Here is a 16,275-nt window from a genome sequence, read left to right on the forward strand (position 1 = left end):
TTCGCATAATAATTTTACGAGGAAATATGTTCATTTGAATAACGACACTCTCATTTGATGTTACTTTTTCGACGTCCGGCAGCTAGTGTTTGCTTTGATTCTTCGCCGTGTGAATTTTTTCTTTGGATTTAAAAGGAAAAAAAATAATTTTCTTGTTTTCTCCATTACGAGTAGCTGACGTGCCGAAGAGAAACGAGAGGCTCCCGAACAATCGCTCGACTTCGACCAGCCGTAGCGTCGTTATTATTCATATTCCTACAACATACGTGTACCACACCTACGTACAAATATAACGTAATAAAAAAAGAATGCGTCAGTCGTTGTGAGGAGCTACGAACAACAATGGGACGTAGGCAAAAATATCTGTTTCGTATGTGTAAAGTTGATTTTGAACACGGGGGTATCTCGTAGAAGGAGAAGGTGGTGACGGAGATTTGGCGATGCGTCGAAAAACTGGTCCAGCGTAAAAGTCTACGACCGGTTTGCGTAACCGAAGAATCGCACCCGACAAAAAAAAAAAAAAAAAAAAAAAAAAAAAAAACGAGAGAGATAAAAACTACAAACGATGCAAAAACTACAAGTGGAAGTTTGGGAGGTGCATAGAAGCTAAAGTGGACGTCCAGCAAACGACCACCTCACGAAATGTCACGGGAACAATGCAAGCGATTGAAGCAAGAAACGCGCGACTCTATGTTTGTTATAACTTCACGTGTAGGTGTGCCACACAACGATACAAATTAACGTTACATGTATTGTTTCTGCGATTTAGACGGTGCACAGCTTTCTCGCGAATCACGGTTGTAACTCCTTTACGAATCCATATATATCTATACACGTGTCTGTATAGATATACTGATACAGGTAATATACCGCGCATTCATTCTTGCAGAAACATCCAACAGTTACGAAGAAAAAGTTTTCCCGACTTCGCACAGCTTATGAAACAATAATTTAAGCGACCTTTCAATCAGAGTAATCGAAACTCATCGAGGAGAGGAACAAAAAAAAAATCTACCAATGGTATACGGTTGTGTCGTGATATTAAAATTTTATTTAAAAATACTGAGACAAATCCGAGGGGCCTATAAATTTTCGTCCTTTCTGCGAAATATTTTCAGTTGATTTCGGCTGATTTGTCGAGGAAAAAAATGAGGGGAAACTTTCGTAGCGAAATTTGTGGATATATGCGTACACCTTGCGGTATGCAAGGTCTCGAAATCTCGTCAACCATGTATAGTTGTAGGTTTATGAAATTTCGTTGCTGCACACTGTCCTGGAATTCCTTTATTGTTATATGTATGTACGTACAATTTTACAACGCGTGACTATAATCCGCTGTTTATAGGTATAAACGACACCGGAAGTAGCCAGTGAGGCAGCGACCAGTTACGTCAATGTCTGCCGCTACCGCCGCGGCCGCTGATGCTATAGGAAAGAAAGAGTGAAGAACTGACTGGAAAAAAAAAAAACAACGCTGCAAAGTACGCTTTCGAGACGGCCGTCGCGTCCTTATAGCGTGGTCGTTCTATCGGTCCAAAATTTCTTCTGATCTTCCTCGGTCTTTTGCGTTTTGATATTTTTCAGACGCATTCGATCTGGTTTTCGGCCATTTTGGAGCTGAGACCCATCCACGTTCGGCGGTTGGAAAATACGCATCGGTTCCACCACAGACCCACATAAATTGATCGCTCGGAACGCAATCAAACAATTTATTCGTATAGTGGCTCGCATTCGACCCATCGCGAACCTCTAACTTCGAGGAGCTACATCCTTCGCTGGTCCAGTTGGCTGTCTAGTTTATATATCAATGATACGTATAGACTGAAAGTATCGCAGAGACGTCGCTGAGTGAAACGACGATTTCATGATTACCGGATTGCGTACCAGAAGCGCAAAATCGTTGGAGAGTACAATGAATTTCAGGTGGAATCATCAATCAAACAAAGAGACTCGGACGAGTTTTTGTCCCTTGAGAATTTCTTCTTTTCAACGACTCGCCGCTAGTCGTCTTATCTGATTTGATCGACGCGAGCTTTTACCGGTAGTTTGAACCGAGCAAGTTTCCTTAACCTTGACATTTATTGGCTCGTGATTCTGCGAGATACAGTTTCTATCTCCCGTAGGTTAGAATGTATATTATGCATCGATGTAATAGAGAAAGTAAAAGTATAAGGTCAGAGGTATATCTATAGTATATTTTCAGCGCGTTGACCCACGAATTGAAATCTCTTAAGTTTGAGACACAAACGCTCTCACGACGATCGCCCGATTCCTCGACGAATTACGTGATCTATAAATATTAATTGTCAACGATCGAGGTAGAAATTCTACCGCGAGTTATATTTTCACTGTACACGCTGCGGGCGCGTAGCTGATTGTGAGTCCCGTAATTTAAGTAACACAATGCGTTAACGAGAGAACGAGGGAAGAGAGAAAGAGAACGAGAGAAGTAGACGCCTCACTCGAGGCTGGACCCCATGATCGTATTGTCGCGCTTCTGCGGTGCACAGTTCAGTGCTCGAAGAGTACCGCCGAAGGGTCGGAGGGTCGGAGTTCATTGTGCTTTACGAGTGTTTTCCACCGTTTTAACGGCGACGCATCGTGCCGTGTAGGAGGTGCGCTTTCAGCCAGCGTTGAAAACAGATCGCATATCGATCGTGGCACCGGACTAGATTGAAAGAAAAATTGAAAAATTGTCTCTTCGTCGCGGTGATCCCGGTCTGGCAAGTGTAAAAACTGAACAAAAGAACAGTGCTGACGTTGCGGTGATTCGTCGAGGAAAGGATCGAGATGCTGGTCAATTAAATGTGAGTTAAAACAGGGGAAAAAATTCCGTCTCAATGTTGCACGATTTCATTCATAATTCATAATCTGCGATGCAATAAGAAAGATGGCGTCCACGGGCGCGAAGGGCAACGAGAAATATTTCTATCGTTCGCGAGTCGTTACTTCAGCGGACTGATAACGTAATATACGTCGATTTTCCACGTACAGATAAACCTTGGAATGTTAATTTTGTTTACCGCCGTTTCGGTCGATAACGATCCATCAATTGCCTAATAATATTTTAATACCTTTGAATAGAGCCTAATCTACATAAAGTATAACGATCGCTAACATCCGCTCGATTCTTCTGCATTATTTCGCATCAGCTCGCTCGATGATCACTCTTAACAACCAGCACTTTGACAAATTGTTCGAAGGTATCGGCTCCGTTTCAGTCTTACGAAATTTGCCGTTAATTTCATCTACATCCATGTTATTATACGTATACGTTTTAAAAACAAAAAAAAAAAAAAAACAAACAATTATTTGCACTACTAAAAATACTAACGAGCTAGTGATTTTCTAAATTAGTGCAACTACGCCTACGTACATATAATTTATACAACCTTGCACCAGTGATTTATGAATATTTTTTTTCTTTCTCTTTTCCTCTCTGACGAAGATGCTTCCATTCGAGAAAAAAAAGAATGAAAAATAAAACACGAAATTTTAGTATCCGTGACCTACGCGCAAAAAGTGGAGCAAATCGCTAACGATTTCAATGAAAATGTGACAAAATAGAGTCAAGTGGCTACTGCAGCTGTCCGGTATAATTAAAACCAATCAAAACGTTAAAATTTACGTTGCGTCACAATCATCAGTGTGTCCCCAACCATTTTTTTTGGACCTGCATTCTCACGATGTCCTAAACACTTTACTCTACGCGGTAAAGTAAAACTTGGTTCACACAAACCGACCAACGACAGTTGCGTTTCATATCAAATCAACTGTATGTAGAACTTTATACCGTCAATCGAAAAAAAAGGGGAGAGAAAAAAAGAATTGAACGAAGCGCCATGTGCGTCTCAAGTGGTACCAGTCGAGATACGTCACATCTAATCTATTCTCCGGTGTGAAACAGCGACTAGATGTATAACATTTTTCATACGAGACGATAAGTTTTTTCCTTCTCTCTCTTTTTTTTCTCGTATACGACCGTACATACGATACGGTGCACGTTACACGTGGGATGTATACGAATATCGAAAAGTAAGACGAGAAGTTGTGATGAAACTTGATGGACGAAGTTCATACAATCAGAATGAAAGTAGTTTCATGCTGTGAAACAATTTATAAGTAATATATATATATGTATATATACGAGTGCGTTTATATACACGAGGCGCACTAACGATGCACTTTTGCGGTGCACTATAAAACATGAATGCTCCAGTGCACACCTGTCAACAGAAAAATGTGTTACTCAATTAGGGAAAGGTGGTAATTATAATTTAAAGGCTCACCTCTCCGACGTTCGGTCGAGTTTCTTCTTTTTTTATTTATTCTTTTAATTTGTTCTGTTAAATTTTTAATAATTTTTGTTTAATTACTTCCATATGATACACGTGGTATTTTTTCATCTAAGAGTGTATGTGTACGGTTATCGCACTATATATTATATAGTTACCGCACCGAGTTATTGATTTGAATATTCATGCGTCCATTTCTATGTATATTCGGTTCTAATCTCAAGGAATCGTCGTCGTTGATTGAAATAAAAAAAACTAACTAATAGGAATGTGTGGCAACGAACGATTTTCAAGTTATATCGCCCATAGATCGTAGTTTTCCAGTTGCCGGAGTAACGCGTGTCGTTACTATAATCTTAAAGTATAACGAGGTAGTGACATAATAAGTTATCCTTGTCAGGGGCGTGAACTAATTTCATTTATTACATGCCCTGTGTTTTTAGCGGTGGGTAAAACATGCGTCCGTAGAAATACTACGCGATTACAAAAGTATCAAAAATTAGAGTTGTGCGAACCCAATAAAGATTCGACATCGTACGTAGGGAACACGTGGCCGCGTGTACGTTGCGAAAGTGAGCGTATTATATTACATTATGTTTGACTTTCTTGTTAATTACGCGCAAAGGCGAAATTCTACGGCACGAGTATTACATGTACAGTCCTCGAAGTTTCATACGGGGTGGCCCACTCGCAATTATACCTTTCAGTTAATTATTTCGCGAAACCAATTAAGTAGATATGAGGAAAAGCTCGGACAAAAATTGTCGTTTACCCACACTCACGGGGATAAATACCAGCTGAATTATTATTATTATTATTATTATTATTATTATTTTTACACGAATCACCTTTTCGGAAATTAGCAGTAATGTGAGAATTTCACAAAAGGGAGAGAAGTGAATCGCAAATCTATATTCGTCCAGCACCTTTTTATACCCTTCCATTTGGGTAATTTTCAACCGAAATATTCAGAACGAGCTACTCGCTGTACATTATTTAATGCACGTGTATGTACGTATATGTATTCAAACTTTTCCGTAAATAATTCTCTCGAAAGCACATTACGTACCTCGTACGTTTACCCATACAGTTCACGTGTCCATACAGGGCAGAAATAATTGACTCTCTTTCTTCAATTAATTACGCGACCAGCTGCAATACCAGGAGTATTTCATACACGTCGGTTATCGTTGTGAACCTAAAGCAGAAATAAGCCGAATCTCATACCTGACAAGAACGACTACCTTTTAAATATTCATCATCCTTCACTCGTCCGACCGAATGCCAAGTTCATTATCACCATCTTTGAGCGACGATGTTACGCAACATCCATAGGTATTTGTTAAATCTCATTACCCATAACGTTATTATATGGAATAAATACGAAGTTGAATCAACGGTAATTCAACGCTGCATTAATCGTCTTGGGTATCGGGATACCGATAAGCCGAATATCCGATTCCCTCGAGTTTTGAAAGCACTTGACGCCGTGGATAGTTTCTGTTGACGGTTTCAGCGACGATAGCTTCAGAGGTATCATCGCAGATAACGTGTCGAGATGATTCGGACTGCGTATGACCCATCCGGTGTCCTTTTCAAACAATAACATATCAATTGCACTTCTCATACGTATAGGTATAACAAGTTTTGTCGCGCCTGTATATAAACGTCGCGGCGCAATATCTACACGTAATAACATAACGCGCGTAGGTACGGCGAACTTTGCGAGAACACGGTAGCAAAATAAAATTAGAGAATCGCGATCCCCACTTTTCCATTGAACTTCATAAAATATCTTCACTTAATTATTCCCCCCGAGTATATAGTTATGCGGGATAGACCAGTAGCCGTTACAGACGTCCGTCCATATCTCTATCATCGCATCGTTAAATTAGCAATTGAAATATATCAAACGACTTTCATATAACATTCCAGAATTAAAATCTGGCACGTATAAAGTCCGCGGTAATAACAAAACTCCGCTACCGAACGATCATCGTTAACCCGATGCGATAATTTTTCACCCCATTTTTCTCTAATCCCGTTAAAATTCATTTCCTTGCACAGGTTTTCCCAACCACGTGGCGTTCCAAGATGACCGATTGGATTCCACAGCTGCTGATCTTAACGTTAATAACGTCGGCTCTGTCGTCGGGAATTTCTCTGTCTGGCGAGCACGTGTGCAGCAGGGTTGAAAAGTAAGTTTTTATCCACCTCCCACGTACCGAAGACGCCTCGCCGGTGTCGTCCGGATAGCGCAGCGCACTTTTTCCACTTCGATATATACGTATATGTATAAAATAGTGCGTTATTGGATTACGACATCGCGCACCGCAGCGAATGAAAACGGTCGATATTATCCCGCCAAATAATTGACGCGCACGATTGAAACTTTCTTTTCGTGATTACAACTGCAGTATACGATGAAATGCTGTTAATACGAAACCTTTTACCGACGATTGATCCATGCAAAGTGGAGCAACTTACTGTTATTACGTAATTCGTATGAAACAACTTTTGTACGTAGCGTTGACATTATTTTGTAAAATCTACAGGTATAACACGCCGCGTTCTGGTCAATGCACCCCTTTTTTTATTATCATTATTCTTCTTTTTCTTTTTTTTTTATTTTTTTCAACATATACCGCGGTTATTAGGTATATAATCTACTTGTCGTTAGCGCTAATAACGCATTTATACCGCGTTCCGTAAAGCATGGGAAAAGCACCCACGGAAATTATTGAGAAAGGTTGTTCTGTGGGACAGCTGACTCGAGGAATTTACAAATCAATTTTCATCGAAGAGGTGACTCTGTACTTTTAATGACTTCGAATTCATTGATATTATTTTCAGCCAGACGATTACGTCCAGGGAAGTTTACACGGAACCGATAAAAGTCCAGACCTTCACGTGGTGCTTTCAAGTTCCCCCGAGGTGTCCAAAAACTCGAATAGAACTGAGAGAGAAATTTCGGATAAAGGTAAACCGTCGACAATTTCAAAATAGCACGCTGCACCGAATTCGCTCCTATTTCCAAACATAGCGTGCGAATAATCGACGCCCAATTTACATACCTCCGCCGTTTGAGTGCAGCCCAGTTTACGTAAAGGAGGAGAACCGACCCATCGCCCTCCAAATTTCTGGGCAATCCGCCCCGATTCGGTTCGATCTCACGTGAGACCTGGAGCGTTTCGTGTCGATTAACGGTTGAGAATATTCGATCTCATTGCAAGTCTCGGATGAAAAATAACGAGTATAAAAATTCACCCGACATTATCATCAATCGTTTCGTACGGAATTAACGTTAGGGGGCAATCCCCGTACAGTGATCTTAATTAGACCCTCTGCCTCCAATTATAGTATACATATACTATACGGTATAAAATTAAATTTATATTTAGAAAGGTTATCCTTGGCAATTCAAACGTTACAAACTAGCGGATGCACCGTTTAAAAGCAACGGCGGCAGCAGTCAGCCTAGCTCTCTCTCTCGACTCGTTTAAATACGATAGCCGTGAACCAAATTTCGAGGTAATTAATGGTAGGCTCGGCCTGTATAATTTATAAGAAAAACAGGAGGTGCCGATATTTTTACACACTATGGGATTACATCGCTGCTAAATATCAGCCTTTATTGTCAATATTGACCTTCGAAAGGAGAAGGAATCATATCGACGATAACAGTAGTGATGGAAAAACTTGGAAAACTAAAATAATAAATGAAAAACGAGATCGTAGGTCCCATCGATCGACCTGCTGCATCCGGTTTCCCTTCATCGAAGCCAACTCGAGTGCAACTAACTAGGTACGCGAGGGGGTCCCTTCGATCCGAGGTTATTGCACCGGTCCACGCTTTTCCTATGCAGAAATATATTAGCGAGGAGCATTTCAAACTTGTTCAATTCTTTGTTATTCCCTGAAATCTGTTAGCCTAGAAAATTAACATCAATCGACACCGTCCGCCGCGGGTGTCGACATTGAGCTACGTTTCGCCAAGTTCATTCATACAAATTATAAAACAGATTCGACGTTTTATTGCGAGAACAGGTGAAAAATAATTCAATCTAGGCGGCTCTCCTTGAGTAAACTCGATCTACCGATCTCTATACGGTTTTACAAGAAAGTATCATATCGTAGTTTACGGTAGAACGGATCTAAAATTGGTTAGCAGAAAAGATCAATGAAGCGTTGAACAAGTTCAATGGCGTTGCTAAACGAATTGTTGATTCAGCGGAGCGAAGGTCGTCGTGGCTGTCGATGATATTCTCATGATAAAATAAGATCGCGACAAAAAAAGAAACGGTTAGAATTCTTCGGTCGGTTGTTACACACCCTCGCAGTTTTTCACGATTGTTCTACCGACCGGCGTCAAACTTTCACGGTGTACAACGGTATTACCTATGGTATTACCCGTCACGGTTTTGTACGGATTGCAAAATCTGTGATAATTGATGCCTGTCCAGTTCTAATCTGAACTCACGATCGCCCGGACGCTCATCACACCTCAAGGATGACGTCTGAATTGCGTAAATAGAAGAAAAAAGGAAAAAATCAAATTAAATTACAAACGTAACAAAAAGAGCGAAAAGTAAAAATCACAATCGAGGAATTTAACGATTTCTTTTTTTTTTTTTCTATCCAATCAGTGTCATCGAAAATACAGATTTAATAATTGAAATTCAATAACTCGTGAAAATAATAGTGGCAAATTCATTTGGACAAAAAATTATGGGAATGAAAATTGAAGCACGTATGTACGTATACCTTCACGATGTCCCTGCACGGAATGCGGCAGGTGTTACGATATATAGTTTTCTTACACGGCATAGAAAATTCTTTCATAGAAAGAAAAAAAAAACACAACAAAACAAATGGTAAAACTGTATTATACAATGACTGCAAAAGCAGGTAGAAAGACGCGCGGCATCTCTAAATTACGCGGTCTACTGCTGCTCGAAATGTTCGCAAACTCATTAAAACTAGCTGAGAATTCTTTGGTCTGACTAGTCTTTCGAATGACTTCACATAATGCGTAGGTAATATTATGATTGTAAAATTTTTACTTTCTTTATTTGATTTAATTTTTTTTTTTTTTTTTTCTTCTTTTCCTTCTATCACCCGAGTCCCGATGATCTGAAACTATTAGAGCGCGGGGTGGTGGTCGTACGGAGAGTTTCAACAGCCCGAAGAAAGTTGCGGACAAATCGTATTTCCTTGGGATCGAGATGCAAGGTGCGTGCGTGTACGAATGTGTTGTACACCGCAATTATTCGCGTATATTAATTGCCGTTGGCTCGGTATGCGTTGAAAAATTTATTTCGTACGTATCTTTGCTGGTGTCGAGGTGGAGGTACTACCTGCCAACGGGACAGGGATAAGTCGCACGTTAAAGAGGCGACGCAAAAAAATATGTACGTACATACCGGTATATGTGGGTATCGGGAAAGAGGTAATAACTGACAGTATGATGGATTATATCACGATTCAGTTTTACATTAGAGACGTAAGAAACGTCAAATAAATCAGTGATATTAACCGGCGTGTTATACTAAATTTGTTACTAGAAACACCTGCGGTGATTGAAAATATGCGTACAGTACGGGACGATCCTCGAAAGATCGAATCGGCCTTGAGTACGTGCAGAATCGCTCGCTTCGTATATTTTTCTTTTCGCGATTCGTTGTTTATTTTCAACAGTTGCGTAGGTTGGTGTGAAAAAAATTCGCAAAGTTTTTACTAAATTTTATGACCGACGAGTATATTTACGGGCGTGAACACGCATTATGCGTTCACTTTCGTCTCGATATGACATGAAGAGAACCGGATGGAAGTATCGCCGTTCCCCGGCTCATGAGGCAGCTCTCAATTTCAGTGAAAGCTGTTCGATTTAATATAATATAGATCGCACGCCGATGCTCCTCTCTTATTATACTCATGTATATATTAATCGATAAGGAACAAATTGCCGAAATAAATTACCCAATAAATATAACCAACAAATTATTTTAACCAGCGTTGTACGCAGTTACCTTACCGTATATCATTAACATCGGCGCATTCGAAGCGCGTGCGTTACACTTAATTTCTGATCTGCTTGAGTGCTAATTAGCAACGTCGCAACGGGTTTTGATTTCGTTCGGATATCGAATACTAATCAGAGCGATTATTGGACGCAGGGTAAATTTGGTTTCTTACAAGTGTACGCGTGTACCTAGTTGCAAAATGAGGGTTGCACAAGAGAGATGTTTCGAGTACGGCGTAAAGGTACAACATGTTATGTATGTTCCTCGCGAATTTATACCTATGAATATATATGTGTAGTCGTGAATTTTTTAACGGGTGTAGTTATCTATTGATCAATGGACTTGGTATGCTAATAAGAGCGGAGGTACATATGCTTTACAACGGAGATAGAATCAGCCGACTGGACGGCAGTTTCCATACCGTGTAACCACTTTTAACAACAAAACTGCTGCAGCCGTTAGCTTTCCAAAAGTATGGGAAGTCGTCGTAAGTGCATCAAATTATACGTGAGTTGGAAGTTGATGAAATCAGCTACGAACGCTTTTCTACCCCACTCGGAGTATGTCGTCCTTCCGATTACCGATTTGAGACAATTTTTCTTGTATTATTTCCGCGCGAATCAGCAAACGCTCATTCTCGACCGTTTATGAAATCGAATACAACCTTATTTGACGAGGTGAGTTGGAAAAAAAACATCTCGGATTTCGATAGTCGATTGCCGTACATCTGAATTCCAATAAATTAATTTATGCAATCACTGAAGTGCGACTTCCATCAATTAAAGTTATTTTCTCGTAGGATTTGCGTAACGATATATTATAACGACTGCACCAACGGCTATGTAACTGCAGGACTATAAGCAAAATATAATTCCAGTATTTCAGTGCTGCGGTATAAGCAAAACTTCGCTTAAAACGTATGAATATTTGATTTCATTCCTCCGTTTCCACCACCTTTTGCTAATCCGTAATAGCGCGAAACCCACGCATAGCGAATACATTCCGCAGTCGTGACTTTTTCTTTCGATTTTCAATTTTAATATCTCACAATTTCGAGCTCATATTATTCCGCCGTAGGGATCCACCGATGAATAATCGCGACGAGACGCCGAGATTTGATTACGTGTTAAATATTACCGGCCGTATGGATGATTTGTTGGCAACTTGAATTGGTCATCGACAACAACTAAAAAGGAAAGAATCTCTTTCATATGCCATAATAAAACAGGTGAACCGTTTAATAGGGGCAATATATAATCATATTATGAACCGAATTACGTAATGATTATGGTGAAATAAATCGAGTTAGAATAGCGCAATGATGATAAAAATTACGATCGACCATCATCGGATAAAATGGTAAACAACTCGTCTGGAAATCATTTTTTCTAGTTGTTCATTTCCGTTGCGTAACATTGAAACAAGATTTTTTTATTTCGTTTCATTTCATTTCATTTCATTTTTTTTTTTTTTTTTTCTCTGCGTCCGCACCGCGCCTCGCATCTTATAATACCTTTCTTCTCGCAAAGACTGCAGAGCGAGGCTCTAAGTATGGACCTCATATATACCCGTAAGATTTATGTACACTATTCGGAGTAACGTATATACAGAATTTACGTAACGACGCCACCACGAAAAAGTAAAACATCAAATCCGATTCGAAAAAAGAGAAATTAATTTTCGTTTCGAAATTCGAATTGTAAGTGAAAAATTCTCACGCGTGACAGGTGATACGTGTAGACGGTCGGCGGTAAGTGAATTTCGCGAAAATTCAGTGAAGCTTGACAAGTCAAAATATAACGATTTATAGTCAATCATTTTAGCAGGGCGTGGGTCGTACATCTGCGCGACAAGTCGCCCAGAATTCAATTTTATATCGACGAAATTGAAATGAAAACTAGTTTCGCATGCTAATTAACTCTGCCCAGATAATTATTATCGATAATATCGTATCGATAAAAATATGCAGTCGATGAAGCGTACATATCTTTATCATAATTTTCAGCACACCACAGAGGAGAGAGAAATATTCGCATGTTGCGAGGGTTACGTGCCTGAAGAATTGAAAGGGGATGACGCTGTGACGAAAACGAATCCGAAATGCGTACCTCATTGCAAATCTTGCAAAAATGGTGTTTGCATCTCGCCGAATATATGTCGGTGTGAATCCGGCTACCGAGGAGATGACTGCGCCCACGGTCAGTAGCAATAGTTTCGTTTTTTTTTTTTTTATTTTTTGTCCAATTTATTACAGCACAAGTCATTGTTATCGTTGCATAATACTCGATCGATGGACCCACGCGGTGAGAATATTTCAAACTCACGGTCGCTATTTATAGGTTTTTAATTTAGTCATTTTTTTTATTGCGACCGTCCTCCCGTGCACTTCGTTGGACTGTACTTCACGTATATATATGTGTGTATGCACGTACAATACATATACCGGCAAGTCCGGAGCAGACAAAGTTCGTAAATCTGTGGTCGAAGATCTTTTTTGAAACCGGATCTTTCGACGAGCGTCAGACTTGACCACGCTCATTACGTATTTACGACCCAAACCGACTGTATCGAGCTCCAGTTTTTCGCTTTCGGCTTTCACTCTCTCAGCTGTTTAATCTCGGATGTCCATCCACCCATCGCGTCGCTGCTCCCCACGCTGCCATTGTTCAAATTTATCTCTGTAATATACAATAAATATATATACCTCGCATAATATGAATATGTAACCCGACGCATTTCTCCTCGACGCGACGACGACAAAAAATCTACTACGTCGAGTTTCTTTCGAGTAATATGCGGAAAAAAAAATTTGAAAAAAAAACAACTTCGTACGTATGGCATAAAAAACGGAGCAGAGAGAATTCCGTTCAACGCTCTGCAGCTCCGAATTGGCTCGTTATTATTTGTAATTTTCGGTAGTTTCACATCCGACTCGATACGAGGTCCACAAAAAAATCGTGAATACGGAGTCACGTTTTACAGTAAGAAACATTCAAATGGTCGTAATTTGATCGGCGGGTTTTTCGAAGTGCTACCTCCGTGTGCGTGCGTACGGTGACAACGTGCGTGATTCTCGCTGCCTCGGAATCTCTTTCCACGCAGCGATATACGTACGTCGTACTTACCTACCTAACATGTAAACGTACGTACGTACGTAGGACGTGCCTTGAATCAAAGTAGGCGTGGCAACAACTTTCATCCTGACTTCCGGACTGACCGGCGCGGCACGCTCTTTATATACCGCTACAATTTTTCACCAAATAATCGCCCCCGCCTCTGCACGCCGTATCAGGAGTCATTACGCAAGAAATTTTCAAGTCTCAAACCTCTGCCTCTGTCTACGTTTAACCGTAATGAGAGAAAGGACCGTTTGCATACTCCTTTTCCGATGCAGCGTGGCACGGTGCATGGGAAAAATTATTCAACTTCCGAAACGCGATTGAATAATTTTAGAATGTCCGATCGGATCTTGGGGAATTCAATGCGTGGAGAAGTGCGAGTGCGCGCCCGGAGAATCCTGCAACCCAGCCACCGGCGTTTGCGAATGCCCCGCGGGATGGCAAGGACCCGGGTGAGTCTGAGATCCCGAATGATGACAAATCTTCTGAGATTCGGTTATACGTTTCCTTTAAATTTTTTCCTTTCAGCTGCAAGCTACCTTGTCCCATAGGTCGATGGGGTTTCAGGTGCGAATCGACCTGCGATTGTCCAGACAACTGTGATCCGGAAAATGGAAATTGCTTTCCCACAAAACACAGGAATATCGACGGGACATCCTCGGTATCTCCGGGCACCACGGAGACGACCCTTCCGAAAACTACGAGCGAAGATCAGTGGACTCCTCATAAGAATAAGGACCTCGTTACGACGTTATTCGAAACTACGGAGGGGAGCGCAGGTGAGATTCTAGAGTCAATAATCGATGTTACGCGCGTCCGATTCCGGCAGATGAGTGTAACCGTCGGTTGAGCGAGAGTAAAACCGTTTACCCTCGGGATGAATGTTGTTACGCTTCTGCCGAATGATTGATGCGAGCGATCGTTCGTGCGCGATCTTTCAATTCATACGATTCAGTATGATAAACTAGTGCAAACACGTGATCGACAAATTATCATGGCGGAGGTAACGCAAACTACTATTCTCCCATACATCGCACGGAGTATAATGTGTACGTTGAGAAATCGATTCTGCTACCGATTTGTTGGACACGTTACGTAAACCGTACGTGGAAGCTGCAACAACGCAAAATTGATACGCTCTCATAAAATTAGAGGCGTGCTGCGGATACAGAAAGACGCCCGTTATTTAAGATGTTAGACCATGTAACACGTAATCCCGAACTTTTACTCCGCCTAATTACATCAACCTGCGCGTCATTAGACAGCTCGTAAGATTAACCGATCATTACGATATTGCCGAAAGAAGCTCGAAGGAATCTTTTTTATTTCGCTACGAATCAAGTTTCGTAAACTCCTACGTATCGCTAGAATAACGGATCGAGTTATTCCAGGCGCCCTGGATGAAAACGGTATCCTTAAAACGGAACTTCCGTTTCCGGATTACGTTAAAACTCCATCGACCACGATGAGCCCCGTTGAACTCACGCCATTCGAGGAAATTCTCGCTGAAACGGGCTCGGAACTCCCTTTGATACCGCCGAGATTTTCGGAGGAACTCAGATACAGTGCCGATCAGGTGGAAAACGATCTCGACGCACCTGACGTTGGTAGCAAAACTGACTCGCCACATCCCAGTTACGTGAAAACTGTGCAGAAAGGTATTCCATTGACGATTGCTCGTCCAAACCTACCTACGATCTTCTTAATTCCGGCTTAACACTACTCATTAATATTAATTGTCAGTGATATTTCTCTCTGCAGATCAAGTCCCCCAAATATCGTACGATATCACCGTTCTAATCGTCGTTGGAGCGGTCGTTACACTGTGCGTAGCAACTCTCGGTGCTCTGATGGTCTTCTATCTGAAATCAAAAACCTTCGAATCGATTCCGCTGTCGATTTATAGCAGCGGCAAAACGAACAAAGGAGACGACGAAAAGGGAAACGGACTCAAAAGCCTGAAGATCACCAGTACAACACTTCCGCGTGAGTATGAATTATTTCTGTGCGTACGATTTTTCGAAGGGTTCCCCGAGCAGGCAGAGTGTGCACCGTTTGAAAAGAGAGAGAAAGAGAGAGGCGCGCTCCGAATGCTGATAGATGATGACCTTCTAATTCCGTATGCGTTCGACTTACGAATAGCGATGATGTGTTGTGTATTCTCGCGATATCGAAGGTCGGGCAAGGCTTTAACGATGTGTAAAAATCATTTTCGCAGCACTACCGAATTTCGTGAATCCGGTATTTACCGCGACGACTCCCGAAACCGCCCTGATCACGTTCGATGCTGCGGAACTCAACAAACATTATGACAACAGGACGGCGACCATCAGCATAAGAGTGTCGAGGAATATAAGAGGTGAGAATTCACGGATACACGGTTTTCGGAAGAAACGTTGAAAATCAAGAAAAAAAAAAAAAAAAAAACTAAATACACGAAATATTGAATTTTTTTGTTAACGAAGAGTTATTTGTTCAGAACTTTTGGAGAGCCACTACGATCGACCACCAGCAGCTACGTGTCGTCATCCCACTGTTGACCAAAACTCGGAGCATGTCTACGACGAGATTCCGCTAACGGCACCTTTATGCGTTCGCAAAGAGGCATGATCATTTGTAATATATTTCGGAGGACTGAGTTTTTTTCATCAAACTGCGAAGGGAAAAGAAAAAAAAAAAATGAAATACGGAACACCGAAAATATTCACAAGATACCAAGGAAGACTTTTGCAGTGATCGGCTAATCGTGAGCAGATATGGACTTAAGTATATTTAAACGAATATCTTCCACTTGTAGTACCGCGTTTAATCGATCTTCGATGTCATATTATATCGCTA

The 16,275-nt window shown here is 41.0% G+C and overlaps 1 protein-coding gene across 3 annotated transcripts; it reads left to right on the forward strand.

Moving 5' to 3' along the window:
* Window positions 1-463: 463 nt before the first annotated feature.
* LOC105683622 lies at window positions 464-16,098 on the forward strand. Of its 3 annotated transcripts, none has more exons than XM_025745977.2 (10): window positions 464-2,807; window positions 6,363-6,493; window positions 7,149-7,275; window positions 12,324-12,516; window positions 13,772-13,889; window positions 13,966-14,216; window positions 14,829-15,095; window positions 15,181-15,423; window positions 15,656-15,796; window positions 15,917-16,098. In XM_025745977.2, the coding sequence occupies exons 2-10, from the start codon at window positions 6,390-6,392 to the stop codon at window positions 16,045-16,047; spliced, it is 1,575 nt and encodes a 524-aa protein (XP_025601762.2). In that variant the 5' UTR covers window positions 464-2,807; window positions 6,363-6,389; the 3' UTR covers window positions 16,048-16,098. The 3 variants fall into 3 exon arrangements, with proteins under 3 accessions (XP_025601762.2, XP_025601764.2, XP_025601763.2); XM_025745979.2 differs by having other exon boundaries at window positions 15,199-15,423; XM_025745978.2 differs by lacking the exon at window positions 464-2,807 and adding an exon at window positions 5,827-6,260.
* The last annotated feature ends 177 nt before the right edge of the window (window positions 16,099-16,275 follow it).

This window comes from Athalia rosae, chromosome 1, assembly GCF_917208135.1.
Source record: "Athalia rosae chromosome 1, iyAthRosa1.1, whole genome shotgun sequence".
In the NCBI taxonomy this organism is placed as follows: Eukaryota; Metazoa; Arthropoda; class Insecta; order Hymenoptera; family Athaliidae; genus Athalia; species Athalia rosae.